Here is a 20344-nt window from a genome sequence, read left to right as displayed (position 1 = left end):
CTGGGGCCATAGTGTTCTTCTCTGTAAAAATGAGGGGGTTGGATTAGATGATCTGTAAGGCCCCCTCCCTTCCAGCTCTGTGATTATGCTGTGATCTGCCCCTAGAAAGTAAAGCTCTCCTCTAGGCACAGATGCCCCATAACTATGCCAACCCAGGGCTGCCTTCAGCCTCCTGACTCCTTCCACCATCCCGCAGGTGCTCTCTAAGCCTAGGCCCATCCCAGCTCCTACCTGGTAGGTACCTGTCGTGGTCGTACTCAGTGGTGGAGAGCTGCATGTGATTCTGGGTGAAGGGCTGGTTGCCGAACAGGTTGCTACTCCGGAGGTTTCGGCACAGCTTCTCCAGGAAGCGAAGGACGAAGGTAATGCTGTTGACCGCTGGCAGGTTGAGGGTATGCTGCTCCCGGTCAAACACAGCTACAGAGTTAAGCAAACACGGCAGAACACATAAGCCCCATGGTGCAGGAGGAGCTGGGGCCGCACTGTTGCCAACGCCTGCCTTTCAGTGTCACCTGGTTAAACAAAGGCAAGTCAGTGCCACTGATATCCACCCCTCTGGTGGGCTTTGATTTGGGAGGGGCCTCCTGCTCCAGAGTTCCTAGATTTGTGATAATGGGAAGAGTCAGATCAGGTTGGTTACACCCATGGCTGCAAACCAACTCTAACCAGCCTACAAAAACAATTAGGAATGTATTTGGTCTTTGATCAGCTGGGCTAAGCCTCAAGGGAGGCTTATTCTTTTAGGGAGCTGTCTGTACAAGAACCACTCAGAAGAAAATAAGACATTGCAGAGAAGAAGGAACAATCCACAAAACCAGAAGGAACTACAGTCCAAAAAAGTCTCATTTCCATAGAACTTAAAATTTTACAGAGTATTTTTATCATAATAACCCTATAAGCTAAGGAATTAAAGTATCCTATGATTGTGCTCACTTTAGAGATGAGCAAACCAAGGCACAGGGCAGTAGAATGACATGCCAGTGGTCACAAAGCTAGCTCATGAGGAGTGGAGATTGCTGCAGTCCAGTGATAAGATTCCTAAGAGAAGGGATCAAAATCCAGCTTGGCCAATTATAGTTGGGTGCCCTGGGCTTGCTCCTTCACCTCTTAGGATTCTCTATAAAACAGGGTTGAAGGTGCCTTTATTACCTACAATCATGGGGCTATTGGGAGGATAAAATGAGATGAAAGAGAGAAAGAAGAATATAAATATGGGTTATTGTATTGTTAAGAGACACAACTCAAACCCAAGTCTTTTCTCCAAACCAGTGCTTTGGCTATTGCATCACGTTACAGCTGGGTGCCCAGTGCTTGGGCAGTCTAAGGGGTATGGGTTTATGTTTTGGTGTTTGCTAAGATGGAAACTAGGCACTGATGGCTCTCCCAGGTCCCATCTGAGGATTATCAGGGCTAAATGTTGCTGAGGAGTAGGGAGAGTAAAAGAGGAGAACAAGGGAAGGTTGAGAGGGCAAAAGATATACTTCCCCTTCTTAGTATTCATCAGAGATACTGAAGGAGAAAGAGAAGGAGCCAGAGGTTTGGGGAAAACAATAAAGCATAGGCTCTGAGAAAATCAAGATGAAAATAATCAAGGATTTATGATCCAGGTGCTAAGATAAGCCCATAGCAGGAAAAAAAGAAGGAACTGCTTTGTTCTTCATAGGACATAGCCCCTCTTGTGCCTAGGCAGGAACTTTTTTAGGAGAAAAAGGACACAGAAAAGAGGTGCCATGTTTCTCTGTGGGTGGGACAGGAAATTCCCAAAGAGCTTGGAGAAACTCTGCTGCTGAACCTTGTTTCTGGAGAGAGCTTTAAAGTGATATATTTATATATGAACAGGACAGGCTGACATTCACACAATCATGCTTAGGGTAGAGGCTAATGAAAGTGGACTGAATGGAGAGAGAACATAAACTTTATTTAGGGTCCTATAAACCTAATCAGAGGAATGAGCCATCATTGTATTGTTACTACAGTTGACAAAAAGGTTCATGAGTGTGGCCTGGAGAGACCTGGGAAAGTTGGTACTCCTTGTTAAGGAAAAGGAAGAAGCAAACCCAGGCAAAGACCCACCTCCCTACAAACATCCAACTCCCTAAGAAACCTTTTCCCATTTTTCTGAGAGTTAGAGATGGGAGGCAGATTAAAGAGATTACAGCAGGAAGGAGAACCCTACCCCTCTGGCTGCCTAGGGCCCTGGCTGTGCCTGTACAGGGAGAAAAGGCAAGGCTAGGGCCCCAGGCAGCTGAGAGAAGGTGCTTACCTGAGATGACCTCCCCGCCATGACCTTGCTTGAGGAAGCTGAAGACAGTCTTCTGGTGGTAAGCACAGTCAATACAGGCCTGGACTGCCTGCTGCAGGACCACTGAGGCCCGTGCTGGCCCAAAGTGGTCAGGCAGCTGCTGGACTTTCTTTTTGTCCAAGTGGGGGCCAGTGCTGCCATTCTTGTTCAAGTAGATGCAAACTGAAGGGGAAACAAAAACAGTGGACTCAGACTCCAGAGAAGACAGAGTTCTTCCACTTTCATTCCTACTTCTCAGTCTTAATGTATGTTTGCTGGGTACAATACCATAGAAGATAGGGGTGGGTAGGTGGTGGAGAAAATGAAGCATGTACCCAGATGTTACTGGCTTAGGCTATATGATCAAAAGTTCTGGGAATAATGCCTACTAGGGAAAATGGTGCTGTCAAAAAGCCAGGGCCCAAAACAAGTTATCTTCCTTGTACTGTACTGAAAACAAAATTCCTATCAATCTCCCAAATGTACTTTCTTATACTTCCTTCCTGTCCCTCACTCCATGGAATATTCTCCCTATCACTTGATCTCTGTCTTTTCCTCACACTGTGTCTATTTGTCTGCCTTTCCACTTCCTGATAAGGCAAGTGGAGGGGTGGAAGTGAGGAGAGAAGCAGGGAAGAGACCAGAGTATCAGGGTGAAGAGTTAAGTTCAGTGAGAGAAGATCAGAGCTGAGAAGTCCTTCCTTCCCTTGGCTCTGATCCACCTCTGACCTGGAATTCCTTGCTAAGAGGGTCAAAGGGAGTGGTGGTGAAATAATAGTGGGCCTAGACCTCTAGCTCAAACCATCACCATTTCTCTCTAGGACAAGGATGTGGGCAATAGGCTTAATAGCAATTGTAACAATGCACAAAAGCTACTTATTCCTTTAATCAAGAGTGTATTTATACAGAAAAATGTTAGAAAAACATTTGGTTAGATTAAAAAAAATTCAAATGCTATCTTCTTTTTTGGTACCCTGTTTTATTTTTATTTCTTTTGCTTGTTTTTAAAGACTTCTTGCCTTTCCAAAACAGGCCAAGGTATCCTCTGATCCTGTCACTTTCCAGAGCTGCTAGAAAGGGCCTGGGGACAGTTCTCTGACAATATCTTTTTGACAGCTTCCTCAGCTTGTGAATGATAGCAAGAACAGGGTGGAGTTCATGTCCTGACTCCTTCTCCTTTTCAGAGGGAAAGAGGAGAGCTGGGAGAGCTCATTCTTACCAATCCCCTAAGTCAGTGATGGGCAAACATTTTAAAGTGGGGGCCAAAGGAAAGGAGATGCTCCTCTGTCAGTCTGTTTCTAAGGCAACTCTTTCGAAGTTTCATTGTATTGTATCCTACTCATTGTATTCGACAGATTAGGAAAAATGTAGCACAGCAGGATAGAACATTTCAGGGGGCCACATCTGGCCCTCCGAGCTGTAGTTTGCCCATCAGTGCTCTAAGTCATTAAGCTGCAGGTACTCAGAGCTGCTCATCCAGGATTAGTCTGTGGCACACTATGGACCTGGCAATGAGCATGACTGGAAGGGGAAGGAGGGTCACTAGAGGCAAACAGGAAAGAGTTTAGGAATGGGGGACAGCCAATAAATATGAATGGAGTTTGGAGATGGAGTATTTTATTCAAGAAACAGTAAAGAAGTCAATGTCACTGGAGAGGGGGGTAATAAGAAGACATGTGAGTGGTTCCTCCTCTAATGGTACTGATGGCAAAACTACAGTCACACAGCTGGTAAATGGTGGAGCCAAGATATGAACTCATGTCTTAGGACTCCAAATTCATCACTCTTTCCATTATATCACATTGTTCCTGACAAACAGATACTCTCATTGCCCCTGTTCCAGAAGATATCACTGGGGAAAAACTGTTCCAAAGTATACTTCTCTGTAGCATCTCATAGGCCATGTTCATAGCATAACAGAATGATAGATTTAGAGCTAGGTGGAAACTTTAAGACTATCTAGTCCAACTCACTCTTTGGACCTTTCCATCCCCAGTAAACTCATTTTTGGAAATCTTATTGTACTGTAAGACTGACTGTCTGGTGCTCACTTCTCATTAGCAACCTTCATAGCCACTTTGATTGAACCTTTTAGCTGGGGGAGGGGCAGGTCTAAGAGTTTTAAGGTTTCTAAAGAGGGGGTTCAGCATTGTTTTTCTCCCCATTTCCTCAAAACTCCTCTGCTTTTGTACTTCTTTAGACTTCTCCATTTGTAGCTAGGTGGTGCAGTGGAATGTCAGGCTTGGAATCAGGAAGTCCTGAGTTCAAATTTGGCCTCAGATACTTATTAACTATGTGACCCTTGGTAAGTCACCTAATCCTGCCTGCCTCTGTTTCCTCATCTGTCAAATGAACTAGAGAAGGAAATAGCAAACAACTCCAGTATCTTTGCCAAGAAAACACCAAAAAGAGTCTTAAAGACACAACTAAAATGACTGAAAAACAATAACATTTAGAATAAAGAATAAAATCTACCTTCAATACTGCTACCACTGAGAACATTCAAAAGACTATGATTAACTCTGAAGGTAATTCTAAAAGGACTTACAAAATCATTTTTCACACAATAACTTTATTGGAATGAGCTCACAGCCTCTGAGGATGACTTTTTTTGAAGGGCGTCTCATTTGTAAAAGTTCTTGTATATTTGTTAATAAGTCATATCCACACCTGATATCCACACTTTCTCAGGTGAGTTTTTTCACTGTATCTCCAACACCTAGCAGAGAACTAAGTTGGCCCAGAGTGGGCACTTAGTAAATAATTAAATTGAATTGAGTTTATTCCAAACTACCCTTTCATGAGCTCCATTTTCTAGACCAGCTGAACTACTTGTCACTTCCTACTTTCTCTCTGTCTTCCTTGCAGACTCTCCCTGTAGAATTCTTTCTCTTCCTTCAAGACCCAGCTTAGATTCTATCTCCTTCAAGAAGCTTCACAAGGGACAGCTATGTGGCTCAGTGTATAGAGTACCAGGCCTGGAGTCAAGAGGACCTGGATTCAAATCTGGATTCAAACACTTCCTAGCTGTGGGATCTTGGGCAAGTCGCTTAACCCCAACTGCCTAGTTCTTATTGCTCTTCTGCCTTAGAACTGATACAGAATTGATTCTAATACAGAAGGTAGGGGTTTTTAAAAAGAAGCTTCCTGAATCTTCTCAAATTAAGGTGATATCTCAAAATTTTTAGAGCACTTTGTATGCATCTCTCTTTCTTATCACTCTGCCTTAGTCACAAACTTCTCTGGCTATATACTACATCTCTCTTATTAGATTGTAAGTTTTCTGAGGGCATGCTACTTTTCATTTTTTTTATTCTCAGCACAGGGCATTGAACATAGTAACTTTAATAAATATTTATTGGATGAACAAATATGCTAGGGAAAATCTCTTTTCTTGTGTCCCCACAACTCATGGAACCTAGTTCTTAGATCTTAAAGATGGAATGTTTTAGTACATGTAAAGCTAAAGATTTACCTTAAAGAGAAGCATTTTGGACCACAAATGCTGCAAAATTCAAAGAAGCCCTAATTAATTAGACTTACAAATTCATAGTCTCATATGTGAAAGCTAGGCTATTCAGATGTTTTTGTTCAATCCCTTCATGTTATAGAGAAGGAAACTAAGGCTCAAAAAGGTGAAGTGATTTGGTCAAGCTCACACAATGCACGATAAACGCAATCCTAGATCTTTAGATGGCCAGTGCTCTTGTGAGGACGTCAGACACTGAGCCAAATATTAGTGCAGAAAAAGGCACTAGCCTTCGGACATTTGGTCTGTAATGTAGTCTTTTACCTGTGGGGGCCTGCATTGCTGAGCTGGGGATTGTAGCAGCGTCCTGGGGCACAGTGCTGGTGTCTGGTTCAGGGGTACTGGTGGTTGGCGAGGTGGGTGCTGGGTTTAGCAAAGTCCGAGGTTTTCGCTGTCAAAAAAGATGGAGAAAAGTTTGCCAGCTATATATATCAGCTTGTCTCTTTTTCCCTTTATCCTAGGCATTTATTTTCCTGACACAACTATAAGTCCCTTGAGACTAAAGCTCATATTTTACTCTTCTGAATTCCCTACAAAACCTTACAAATGGCAGATATACAATAAATGTTTGTTGACTGAGTGAACAAATGAACAAGAATCTTCTCCTCTTATCCCCTTTTCCCCCTCCACGAAGCCAGAATTTAACCCACTACCTCTTCCCTGTCAAGTTTGCTTGTATTTAGTGAAATTCCAAATTCAATATAAGTGTAACACAAATTAACCACAAAGAAAAAAATCCAAATACTGTCATAATGAAGTCAAACCTGAAACACATACTTTTTTGATCTTGCATCTGTCTATACTGCTACCATTGTATTACAGATCCTCATCTCTACCAATCTGGTCTATGAAATGATTACTCTAGCAATAGTCTATTGCTATCAGGTTGCTGTTCCTCCTCTGTGCTCTGTTCCTTCCATTCCATCTTTCACAAACAATCAGATTAGTATTTCTACCACACATTTTGTGTTATTCCACTGCTCAAAAATTTTCATGGACTACCAGTGACTGCTGGTTAACATTCAAATGCCTTGTCTGGTATTCAAAGCATTCCAAAATCTGGTGCTACCTTGCCTTTCAATTTTACTTCATAATATTTTGCTCGGTTATGTTCCAATTAAAATGAATTGCACTCTACTGCCCAATGTCCTTCCTTTCTTTTTCTGTTGAAATCCAACTGAAATCCTGCTTCTCTAGGTATCCTTTCTTAATCCCCCATAAATAAGACTTTTCCCTTCAAACATCAGAAAGCACTTTGTTTCATACTTCTCAAAAGCACATAGCAGGGGGCAGCTGGGTAGCTCAGTGGATTGAGAGGTCTAGATCTCTAGGCCCCAGGTTCAAAGCCGGCCTCAGACACTTCCCAGCTGTGTGACCCTGGGCAAGCCACTTGACCCCCTTGCCCACCCTTACCACTCTTCCACCTATGAGCCAATACACAGAAGTTAAGGGTTTTAAAAAAAAAAGGCACATAGCAAGCATTACATTATGTATATGTGAGAATGCTCTCCAAGACAATAAACTCCAAGAGGGAAGAGTTCAGATATCATCTTTGCATCTATCCCACACCAACTTACAGTTCTTTGCATATAGTAAATACTTAGTTAACAAATATTAGCTGAAATGAATCATAGAATCACAGAATCAGAGCTGGAAGCAACTTTAGAGGCCATCAAGTCCAACACCATTATTTTACAGATGAGGAAAATGATGCACAGAGAAGTAAAGAGATTTGCCCAGAGTCACCCACGTAATAATTATCTGAGACAGCTTTTGAACTCAGGCCTTCATGATTCTAAGTATAATGCTCTATCGCTGCCATGTTGCCTTTTACACCTCTCTTCCAAACTTACCCATTTCTATTGAAGGTAACACCAACTCTATAACCTTGTTATTATCTCTGTCTCCTCCTTCCCTTTAAAATATCCAATCAGCTGCCAAATATAACTACTTATAACTCTATAGTGCAGTGATGGTGAACCAATGGCACAGATGCCAAAGATGTCAGGCAGAGTATTCTCTGTGGACATGTGAACCACCCCCACCACCACCCCAGTTCCTTATTAGAAAGGCAGAGATACTTGGGCAGAGTTGCTCCCTTTCCCCTCTCCACTGTTTCTGAAGACATTTTTTTTACTTTATGTGCCCCTCAACAGAGCTGGAGGGGAACAAAGCTCTCAGGCCACTCCCCTCCCCCTCATCACCTATGCTGAGGACATCTTGGTTTGGGATCCTTTATTACCCCTTGCCTGGATTTTTCCAATTCTACTAATTAGTCTCCCTGACTCAAATCTCTCACTACTCCAGTCTCTCCTCCATCCTGCTATTAGAATAATTTTCCTTAATCACAGAATCTCAATCAATTTTAGTGGCTCACTAGTACTTTTAGGATAGAACATTAAACTCTCTTTTAGCTTTTAAAATCACATATGACTTAGTACTAACCTAGCTTTCCAGACTGTGCATTACTTCCTACCCAGTACCTGTTTGGTCCAGGCAAATTGTCTGTCATCCATTTCTCATACACAAACACAAAATTCCATTTCCATTTTCATTTTCCTGTGCCTGGAATGTATTCCTTCATTATTTCTGCCTCACAGAATCTCTCTTTTCTAGATACAGCTCAAGCACCATCTTCTTTAATATGAAGCCTTTCCTCATCTCCCCAGCTGCTAGTGCTCTCCCTCTCAAAGGACTATACAGTAACTGGTCTAAATTTGTTCTGATATACTTATACCTATATTTGTTTTTTTCCCTACTAGAGTATAACCTTCTAGGGAGTAAAGATTGTTTCATTCATTGTTTTTGTATCCCTAGCACAGTGCATGGCACATAGTAGGTACTTCATAAATGCTTACTGATGGATTGATATATGCTGGAGACAGAACATAAAGCATAGAGGAAGTGAAATCCAAATGGTTAAAGTGAGGGTGAGTTTAAATCCAATACTACAGGAAGTCATACTACAGAAATACTATAGGAAGACTTCCTAGAGTAGGGGAATTCTGAAAGATGACAGGGTTCTTTTCTGAAACTGTTTTCCAAAAGCTTCCCTGAATATCAGAGAAAGATATTCACCAACAAAGAACACTGCTTCCTAAATGCCCCAGGAATATGTTGTTGGTTGTAAAGTGACTGACAGGTCCTCTCCTGAATTTACCATCTTCCCAAAACAGAAGGAACTCAAAAAGTCGGACAAGCATCCACACATAAAATGGCAAAGTACATACTTTTCAAGGCATTATCAAACTTTTTATATAGTAAGTTATGTAGTATATAGTATAGTTTAGTATATAATGTGCTTTATATAGTATAGTTAGAAGCAAAAACAATACCTCTATGCAAAGCACTTCATATAAACATTATCCTATTTGATTCTCATAATATCTTTATAGGCAGGTAGTGCAAGTTTTCACATATTCCCAGTGAGCAGATGAGGAAATAAAGGCCCAGGGATATTAAATCACTTGGTCAAGGTTATAGAGACAATTATAATAATAAACAGAGCCAGTAATTAATGTTAGGGATGGAGGGGAGATAGAGTCTATAAGGTGAGACTCTTCTAGCTCTCCCCTCATGCCAAATATGCACTGAGAGACTTTGAGGGGTGTTCACCCCTAAACTGGGTGACCTGGATGGTTGTGACACCCCACAGGAGTTGGGGGTGAGGCTTTCCTATAAGATGAGGTATAGAGACTCCAATCTGATTTTGAATGAGGAATTGCACTGGTTCCCTTTTTTTGTCCCATCCTCCATCCTTACACAACGAGTATTCACAGCTGGGATTTGGAACCAATCTTCTGAACCCAGGACCTCATGTTCTTCCCACTCCTGATATATCATATTGCCTCTGAACATCAGAATAAGTGATGGGTAGAAGAAAAGACAGAGGAATAATTAGTTCCTCCTACAAACTAAAGAAGGCCCTGGGAAGAAAGGGGGACCTTCAAGAAATTTCTGGATGATGGAAGGAAGTTGGGAAAGCTGAAGAGTGAACATGGTATGTAGAAAGAGGGGGGAAAGGTGGTAGGATCAATGGCTAAAGAGGGGAGGAAAGAAGCACTCTGTTAGAACAGGGGAATAAAAGATGTTAGGTCATCCCAAGTACCCAGGTGAGAGGTCTTAAGGCTGAGAAAATATTATCCAGTTGTTGATAAAACAGGCAGCAAAAATAACTGTTTGGGGTATTCAGGATCATAGATTGAGGTCAGAGAAGTGAGGAGGCAAATTACTGAGAAGATAGATGTAGAAACTGAAAACAGAAATAATCCAAATATAGACTAGGAATAGAGTAGAAGAGGCACAGGTGGTTGATGTTTTCTTCATTTTCTTAGCTCAATGGATATCTGGTGAATGAAAGACTCAACGTATGAATAAAATGTTAAAAAAAAATACAGACTTTAGTAATAGCTTGGATGTGAAAAATGAAGGAAATGGGGTTAGCAAGGGTTCTTGCTTGAGAGGTGGGTGAGAGGTGAAACACCATATAACATAATATAGACAAATAATTCACTGAGCACCTCTTATCTGTAAAATTTTATGTCTGATGCACTGGGGTACACAAAAGTGTATCAGATATAGGTTCTGGCTGCTAGAAACTTAAACAAGGGGTTCAATAGAAGGGAAGAAATGCACAATGGAAGGCTTTCAAATAGTTTTATTCTTACCATATAATTCAGGATTAGTGAAGAAATCCTTTATCTTGGATAAGTGCTGTGAAGATGTTAATGTTAATCAACTCTATCCTGCCCATTTTTAGATTTAATCACCAAAAGTGTAAACATCCCTCTTACACCTGAGTGGGGGAAGTCTGTAATCCATGTGTGGGTGAGGAATCAGAATCTACTGACTACCCTCTGGGTAGTCTTAAGCAAAGCTTTAGCCTATGATTGGTACATGTAAAAGGGAAGGAATACACAGGAAGTGACACAAAAGAAGCGCCTTATAAAAGGAGTTACAACTTCCTGTGAACACTTCTTTGGAGTTCCAAGCTCAAGTTGGAGGCTCTTTTTCACCTTGGACAGGATCCTGAGGAGCTCTGACTGAGGACCTTGGACTGCTTTCTTAGAACTACCATATGGGTGAGTGAAAAAGACTGACTACTCCTTCCTGGATTTTCTGAAGAGACTAGCCTTAGGAGAAGCCTCTCCTCTTAAGAGAGGCTTCTTGACCAAAGCCCTTGCTTTATTCATTCCTGGACCCTCGCCCTTGGCTCAAGGCTGAGTCCCCGCTGGCTCTGGGTTGATCCAGAGGCTGGAGCAAAATACTTAGTGTGTTAGGTTAGATATCTTACCCTATCCTCTCTCTGATTTTCTTACTTTAACTCTTTCTATATTTTGTAAATAAATTACCATAAAAATCATTTGGAATTGATTAAATTCCTGGCGACCAAAAGTCTTATATATTCAGTCCAACCATAATTTTTTACCCCCTTTTTACAGTACTAAGAAATGAACTAAAGGAGAGAGTTTAGTGTATAGTAATAGAAATTAAGTATTAGTCTCACATAGATGGTCCCAGAAGCTATGGAATAGATGAGCTTATCCAGAGTCAGGATACACAGAAGAAAATACAAGGAGAAAGCCTAGGAAGCCCTAAGTAGCTGGCAAGAGGTAAATAGCAAAGGGGCCTTTAAACTTCTATAATACAACTTTATCTTCAATCAATATGAAAAAGTGCCTGGAGATGAGGGAAAGGAAGGAAAATAAAGGTAGTTAGTGTTTTTAATAGGTGGCCTGGACTGGAATCATCCCAGGAAGAGGGGGATGTTCAGCAGCTTTTGTTTCCCAGTCAGGTTATGAGTTTGTCTCACGAGAGTTGGAAGAGGGAAAATGTAGCAGGAACAATATATATATGCTACCTTCCTACCTCTTGCACATGCCTACAGGCTTCTTGTCCATACATGGACAAAAAGCTATCATCTCAGGAAGGATGAATTACACCCCAAACTCATATCTGGAAAGTATGTTAAAGAGTTTAAACCCAAGAGATTATCCCTTCCCACCAACTGAACTCCAATAGTATATCAAGTAGGCACTACAGAAAAACAATTCCAAACATGTTAATTAAATTCAACAAACATCTAATAAACATCTTCTGTTTATAAGACCTTGTGCCAAGAAAAAGGTAGTTCTCTCAAGATGGAGAGAATGAATTTCTTCCTTCCTAACAGTCACACAAAAGCATGTTGCCTTTCTTCTTACCCACAATGCCCATCCTATTCCCACATACCTCTTTTCTACACATCTGCCAAGGGCATGTGATAACATGTCCCATTTTGCTTGCCTACCTTGCTGCCAGGCTTAGGTCCCCTCTTCTTTGGGAATTTCAAAGGTTCCACTGACTTGGATGGGGTGGAGATGGGGTGGTGAATCAGAGTCTTGGGTGTTCGGCCTCGCTTCTTGCCTGGTTTGCGGCCCCTTTGCCCTGGCTGATGCCCCAAGACAGCTTTGGTGCCACTGTGAATGCTGGGTTTTTCAACACTTGCATCAGAGGTGGGAAAAGGGTTCTTTGGAATCACAACTGCAAGAAAAAGACTATGTTATCCTCTCTTTTTGAATGCTATTAACTCCCACACCCGCCAATGGAGTAAGACTTTGCCATTCCTATAAGAGATGACAATAAGAACCACTGGCCAAAGAGAACAAGAACTCCATAGTGCTTACTTGTAAAAGCTCCCATAACTCAGGAAAGTAAATCCACTGGGGTCTACTGAATTCTTAGGGCTGACTCCACTCAGGCTTTTATAGTTCTTGGATAGCTCAAGAATACACTTTTCTTGTCCCCCTCTCCACCAATTCCTGTCTTTCAAAGGTGCCTAGTACTTTTTGAATGGAACATTTCAGACTCTTCCTTTGTTTCCATCTCAAAGATGAAGCAAAAGTTGTACCTAAACTTTGATTTTTTTTCTCATCTATAAAATGAGGAAGTGGAATAGATCATCTCTAAGGCCCCTTTTAATCTATGGATCCACATTAAAATGCTGAATAATTCCACAATTTCATCCATGTTGGTAATTCCTGCACTGCTGCAGATCACTAGACATCCCTCTGATGGCTTAGTAGATGTTTTCACTAGATGTCTAAATTACTAGTATATAGAAAGAGTACTGCACAGGTTGTCAGGAAATCTGGAGAGCTGTGGTCTTGGAAAAAGAAAAGGTTTGCAAATAAAAACTCTTGGTTTAAGTCCTACCTAGCTCCATGATATATTCGGTGTGTAACTTAACCAAGTCACTTCATCTTTTCAAACCTATTTTCTAATCTGCAAAATGAGGTTATCAATACTCATGGTAATAATAATACAATGTTCTTCCTCATGGGGATTAAAGGAGATAATCTAGGTAAAACACTTTTTAAACTATGAAGCACAATGTAAGTATTTCTTCCTCATTTTTTTCCTTCTTGTTCTCATTCTTCCCTTCACTGTTTGATTTAAACATAGCATGTTATATATTCTCCTCTGAAGCAGCCTATCTTTGCTTAGATGAGACATCTTTCTTAATCTGCTTTGATGATGGCTGATAAATAAGTACCATTTGCTCCATTGACGATCATCACGTCTGCTGGTGACAGTCCTTGCTTCTTAGCAGCCACTTCTTGTCCAGCCTTTATTTAAGACTAAATGGTCTAGCTCAAGGTAAGCTAGATCTTTGTTCTTTGCAATACAAGGATGCCCTTATAGTCTAGCCAGCCATAGCCCAGTCCTAGCAATAGGACGGACAAGAAGGATTGAGGATTCAGGGAAAGGTGGCTAGGGTAGAAATTTTGGAAGATAAGGATAAAAGCAGGGTGTGGTGGAAATTAAGAGAGATAAAGCAATAAATCCAATACATCTTTCAGAACCAAATTTGTACCAGCAGAAATTTCTATCTTGAGGCCTAAACATATTCCTAGCAGCTATACATAACTGCTGTGACTGTGAAGGCCACAGGAATTCAATATAAGGATGCTCCTCCTGGTCTGAAAAGGGAAGCAAGAAGGCTGAAGGATAAATATCTAATATGGATTATCCTAATATGCTCTAATAAAATGGGAGTGAGTAATTCACATCCTCCCAATGGGTATCCACAGCTTCCCAGAAGAGGAAAAAGGAAGGAATGTGGATGGAAAAACCAAGTATGGGAGAGCCTAACAATGGCAGAAGTGTAATGGACACAGGATAAACATAGCAACTCCTTCAGGTATGGAATGGGTATCAATTATGCTTCCATAAGAAGGAGTAGAGAAAGAATTGGAGAAAGAGTTAACTAGAGAGAATGGATAGAAGTAGTTTGTAGACTAACTCTAACACTGATTTTCTGGCACCATTACTGTTTCCATTACCATTAAGTCACATTTCTTTATTGCTTTAGAGTTGACAGAGAAGGGCTTTCATCACAACACCACCAGTTGATGAAAGTGAGGTTTGGAGATGTGAGGTGAGACTAACTCATGACAGAGAGAGGCCCAGTGCTTTTGTTTACTTGAACTATTTATTTCTCTGAATTATGCTGTAAACCTACATATAGACATTTCCCTACCATTGCTGGTAGGAAAACCCCCCTTTCCAAAGCATTTTGGAAGTTAGAAAAAAAATCTTTGCAAATATTGAGTAAGCTTTTGGTTTGATACTTTAACTACGTGGTATCCATAGGAGGCATGCATATAAGCTCAATTCTATAATTTCAAAGTCAAACATTCAGTTTTATTATTGGAAATTCCTATGGCTTAGGTATCAGTTAAGTACTCCTATTTTTCCACATTCCCTAGTTGCTGACATGGGAATGTTTGAAAGTGGGCCAAAGGGAAGAATCTGAATACACTTCATTACTCTAGACCAGCCCTTCGGGAACCTGCACTCACACTAAGAGGCTATTGCTCTTCTTAAACAAGGAGCCATGGAGAATGGATTTCTCATCTGGACAGTGCCAGTAGGATGATAGAACATGCCTTAAAGCTGCTAGGCATGGGAAATATTATCCTGCAACTATAACCCTGGGAGAGGGAGGAGCAGACCTACTTCTGGGACCCTAGAGATAGTGTTATAGTTTTGGGATTTTTTTTTAAACCCTTACCTTCCATCTTAGAATCAAAAATTGTGTATTTGTTCCAAGGCAGAAGAGCAGTAAGGGCTATGCAATGGGGATTAAGTGATTTGCCCAGAGTCACACTATATAAGGAGTGTTTAAGTTGTTTAAGGCCAGACTTGAACACAGGACCTCCTGTCTCTAAGCCTGGTTCTCAACCCAATGAGCCACCCAGCTTCCCCCCTTCCCAGGGTTATAGGTTTTTTAATAATATATGTATGCCTGCTATAATAGTTATAAATTCACAAAATCTTTTTTTCCTTCCCCCTTGGGGTACTGGAATTTCATCAATTACAAGACTGACATCTGGTGGCTAGGGGTTAGATTTTAGAAGCTTCTAGCCATAGGTTTAGCTTTCATTAGTCGGGAAAAATAAATCCACCACACTGATATAGTCAATTTAGATAAATAAAGTCAAATAAGTAAAAAATCTCCAAGTTAAGGTAGAAAGTTAGATTTTACTAGAAGAGGGCTGAGTCCTCCAATAAATCCGGCCTCTTGCATTACATAGTTATAATTCAGCAAGAGACAATACAAGGAGGCAGAGACCTGGTTTATATACTAGTGTACAGTAACAAAATGTTAATGTACAGTAACTTCCATGCAAGGTGCATGACATATCACAAGACATAATATCATATAAACCCAACAACAAAATTGATTGGTTAGTTCATTTAGGAAAGCCCATATTAGTCTAAAGGTTAAATCACAAGGCATTACCCTTATTTAGAGAAACAGTGATGACCACTACCTAAGACTCATCTGATCTGGGGGGAAGGATGTTACTTATGGCTGTTTCCAAAAAGGGAAGGGTGTAGATGCTTGCACTGGATCTGGATATGAAACTCAGATGGTCAGCATCTTATGATAAAGGGAAATGCAAACTTGGGGAGGGGTTGGGAATCTCCTGAGAAGCAGTTTTATGCTTGTTAGAAATCCTTATAAATTCTACTGATAGTAATTAAGATTATGATGGAATTATACTAATCACTTTAAAATCACAATATTGATTATCTTAAACCTATCATTATCACTAAAATCCCATCAAGTATAAGGGGGTAGGGATATCAGTTAACCTATGTCAATATATCTCAAAGGTTCTAAGATTTTGACATTCTAGAAAAAATTATGTGTGAAGTACATGGAAGTAAAAGAATCACATAAGCAACACTGGATGGGACTTGAGAAACCATCTAGTCCAAACCATTCCTGAAAATGGATCACCATTACATCATATTGGTCAAATGATCATTTGGACATTGTTTAAAGACTTCCTTCTGGTGAAGAGGAACCCATTATTTCCTGAGGCAGCCCATTCCACTTGGGGCAGCACTTATTATTAGATTAAACCTACTTTTTTGCAATTTCCAACCAGTGATTCTAGTTCTACCTTTTGAAGCTAAACATAACAGTTCTAATCCCGTTTCCACATGACAACCCTCCTATCATGTTCCCTTAATCATCTCTAAGTCTCCAATTCGTCCTCATATAGCATGACTTCTAAGCCTCTATTAACTACCTTTCCCACTAGAATGAATTTTAAAATACCTCATTCTAAGTCAGCCAACTCTATAGAGATGGGCATACTGCAGATACACAGGAGCTGGGCTTCAGGGGGGTGGGGGGGTATCATGAATCATGTAATCATGGAAAAATATTTAAAATAAAAAAAAAAATATATATATATATAGTAAGATCTGAGCATTTGAAGCATGAAGGAACTTGGGTATTAAAATAAAAGGGGGGGGGGGCAGCTGGGTAGCTCAGTGGATTGAGAGGCCTAGAGACGGGAGGTCCTAGGTTCAAAGCCGGCCTCAGACACTTCCCAGCTGTGTGACCCTGGGCAAGTCACTTGACCCCCATTGTCCACCCTTACCACTCTTCCACCTAGAAGCCAATACAAAGAATCTAAGGGCTAGAAAGAAAGAAAGAAAGAAAGAAAGAAAGAAGTAGATAGGTAAATAAATAAATAAAAATAAAAGGTGGGTAGTGGGTCTGTGTAGCTCACTCTGATACCAAAAATAAAATTTTCAGGTCCCAGGAGAAATTGACTGAGGAAATTTAAAAAAAAAAAAAGGGTTGGGTTCTCCTTTAAAGGTGGTGCCAGGCATTAATAGGTAGCTATCTGTCTGAGTGGATAGAATACTGGCCTAGAGTCAGGAAGACCCAAGTTCAAATTGGGCCTCAGACATATACTAGCTATGTGACCCTGGGCAAGTCACTTAACTTCTATTTGCCCTAATCCACCAGAGAAGGAAAAGACAAAACATTCTAGTATCTTTGCCCAGAAAAACCCATGGACAATATGGTCCATAGGGTCATGAAGAGTGGGAAATGATCAAACAAGAAGGCACACCAGGCATTTAAATTAACATCTGAATCAAGATGAGAATACTTGACATGCCAAATCATTTATTCTATCTTCCCTGGTTCCCATAACACAAACCTATAGAAAGTCTCTTTTAAGTTGTATTCCCTTGACCAAGTTTCCCAACCTGTTGCCTTGTCAGTTCCTGCTTCCAACTGATTCAAAATATTCCCTCCCCTCCCTTTCTTCTCTCCTCCCTATATATCCTTTAGTTCTTTCCCCAAATATTTCCTTCATACTTCCTTTACTTCGAAGATTCTGGGTTCTATGGTCTACAAATGTTGCTCAAAAGAGTACTTTTACAATATCCCTAGGACTGTGTGAGGAAGGAGTACAAAATGAATAACACTTAGATACTTAAGTAAACTAGTGGTTCCAGTTGTATAGGTATGATATACCCTCAGTTTTCTGTATGTCTTGTTTTTCCAACTAGACTATAAGCTTTTTCATTGCTGTAATATGTCATATCTTCTTGTGTTCTACATAGACAGGGACATATAGTAGGTTTTACACAAATACTTGTTGAACAAGTCACTTCCTCTTTCTAGGCCTGGTAAGATCCAAGGTTTTAAAGTTGGAAGGCTTTAGAGATCATTTTGTCTAACCTCCTCATTTTAAAAATGAGGAAACTGAGAACTAAAGAGAAGAATTTGTCCAATGTGGAAATCTTAGGCTGCATTAGGAGGCATGATGTCCAGGATGAGAGATATAATAGTCCTATTGTACACAGTCAGTTCAGATGTGGAATCTTGTAGAATATGGAATATCGAACTCATTTTCTCAGCACTATGTTTTTAGGAGTAATAAACTGTTTTCTTGAGAAGGGATGACTAGGATGGTGAAAAGCTTTGAGATCATGTCACATAAGAATTGGTTGAAGGAACTGGGGATGCTTAAGTTAGAGAAGAAAAACTTAGGGTTGGTCAATCAATACACATTTATCAAGTACCTACTATGTGTCAGGTATTGTGCCAAGTGCTAGGGATACCAAAAATGGCAAAAGAAGTCCTGGACCTCAGGAAGCTCACAATCTAACGGGGAAGACAACAAAACAAAAATGGTATTGTAAAAAGAAATAGATTGGAAGAGGGAAGAGGAAAAAGAGAAAGGAAGGGAAGGAGGAGATCTAAGCAGGACATGATCAAGTTCTGCAGACACATGAGAAATTATGGAATGTCTGCCCTGGGACTTCTCAAACAGGATCAAGGGGGATCAAGAATTGAAAGACTCTCAGTAGAAAAAAGATACAATGTAGGTAGAACTGACAGAGAGGAAGATCTGCAACATGGCATAGTGGAGCTGGATTTAGAGTTCTCCGCTAAAATCCCACCCCTGACACTTACTAGCTTTGTAACCACAGGCAAGACACTTAACCTCTTTAATAACTGTTCTTATCTATAAAATGGGAATGATAATATCTATAGTATGTATCTCATGTAACTCTTGTTCCAAGGTTCAAAATGAATGAAATGGCATTTGCTAAGTACCTACTATATAAAAAGCATCATGAGTTAATATATGTAAGGCAGTTACAAACTTTAATATACTTTAAATAGTTCAGCTATTATGAAATCCCACATACATACATGAGTTATCATTTAAATCAGTGGTTCCCAAACTTTTTTGGCCTACTGCCCCCTTTCCAGAAAAAATATTACTTAGCCCCTGGAAACTTTTTTTTTTTAATTTTAATAGCAATTAATAGGAAAGATAAATGCACCTGTGGCCATCACTGCTCCCTGGATTGCTGCAGCACACACTAGGGGGTGGTGGCGCCCACTTTGGGAATCATTGATTTAAATAATAAGAATTTATTCTTTAGGTTTGATGTAAAGAAAAACTTCTAAACAATTAAGCTCTCTTATGGGTCTGCAGTGAAATATTCTGAGCAAAGACTGAATACTGTTCAGGTACCAGTGGGCTTTCAAAGGTCGTACGGTCCCTTAGTACTCTGAAACATGGTAATGCCAGGATTCAAATCTAGCTCCTCTGACTTAAAGTTCATTGTTTTCATAGTACCTCCAGCATCCTGAAAGAAAGTGAATTAGACTAGATGATTTCTGAGGTGCCTTCCAGCTTTAATGTGCTATGAAACTTTGAATTAAATTTTGTTTTTCTAAATGCACATAGTGACTAGAAATAAGAATATGGGGTCAGTTTAAGACCATGACTGGTCTGGAAGGGAAATCACTCAGTTATCCCCTCAAAAAATTTCCCTAAGTAGTCAGTCACAGCAAGAAATAAACAAAGAACGTGAACAACCTTTTCTCCTTGAATGTTTCCATGGAAACAGATGACAGCTCCCTATAATACAGAGTCATCAGCAAAAAGCTAAACAAAGCAAATCCATTTAAGGAAAAATTGTGAAACAGGTGAAGCCTCAGAAAAATTTAGGTATAGGAGGCCACATTCCACAAAGTCCTAAAAGGCTAAAGAAATCAAGATGAGGCATGGAGGTGGGGTGGGATGGGTAGTGGTGTGGGGAAGGTGGGGAAGGATAAGATAAAATCAATTCCAGTCAGCCTCTCAGTTCTTACATGCAGATATAGAAACAGTGTAGTATGGGGAAAAAAGGGCATATAAGAAGACCTGAGTCCCAATCCTGGCACCAAAGTTTACTATCTGTATGACCTTGGATAATTTATAGACTGTTAGGTATCATAGTCTACTCCTTATTTTACAGATGGAGAATGTGAAATACAAAAGAGTTACCAGAGACTAATATGGAACCATCTCCTGGAACACTGAGGTTCTGATAAATGAGCTAACACCAACTTACAGAATTGATATTCCTAAAGTGTAGGTCTGGCCAGATCATTCCTCAGCTTTCTATTGCTTTTAGGATCAAATAAAAACTTTTTTGTTTGGCATTTATTACCATCCAAAATCAAGGAAGAATCTACCTTTGCAGGCTTGTCATGCATTACTCTCAAATACATTCTGTGCTCCAGCCAGACTGGTCAGCTTGGTCTATTATCCACACGACATATTCTTCATCTATACCTCTCTTGCTTTCCCTTTTCCCTGGGGGTTCTTGGAACCCTTTGCTCCATTCAAGGGCCACACAGCAGATGCTTAATGAATGTTTGTTGATGGACT

General features: G+C 40.4%; 1 protein-coding gene across 1 annotated transcript in view; it reads right to left on the bottom strand.

Annotated features, from left to right (window-relative positions):
• The window catches only part of SCMH1 (Scm polycomb group protein homolog 1), a 130288-nt gene that overhangs the window by 46205 nt on the left and 63739 nt on the right, over nt 1-20344 (bottom strand). The window contains exons 8-11 of the mRNA XM_044667986.1: nt 12100-12332; nt 6075-6201; nt 2264-2464; nt 232-417 (exon numbers count right to left, since the gene is read on the bottom strand). Of these exons, the coding sequence (XP_044523921.1) occupies nt 232-417; nt 2264-2464; nt 6075-6201; nt 12100-12332 (747 nt within the window). The remainder of the gene's footprint in view (nt 1-231; nt 418-2263; nt 2465-6074; nt 6202-12099; nt 12333-20344) is intronic.

This window comes from Gracilinanus agilis, chromosome 3, assembly GCF_016433145.1.
Source record: "Gracilinanus agilis isolate LMUSP501 chromosome 3, AgileGrace, whole genome shotgun sequence".
In the NCBI taxonomy this organism is placed as follows: Eukaryota; Metazoa; Chordata; class Mammalia; order Didelphimorphia; family Didelphidae; genus Gracilinanus; species Gracilinanus agilis.
Note: the sequence above shows the minus strand (reverse complement) of the source record. Positions and strands in the feature narration are given on the sequence as shown.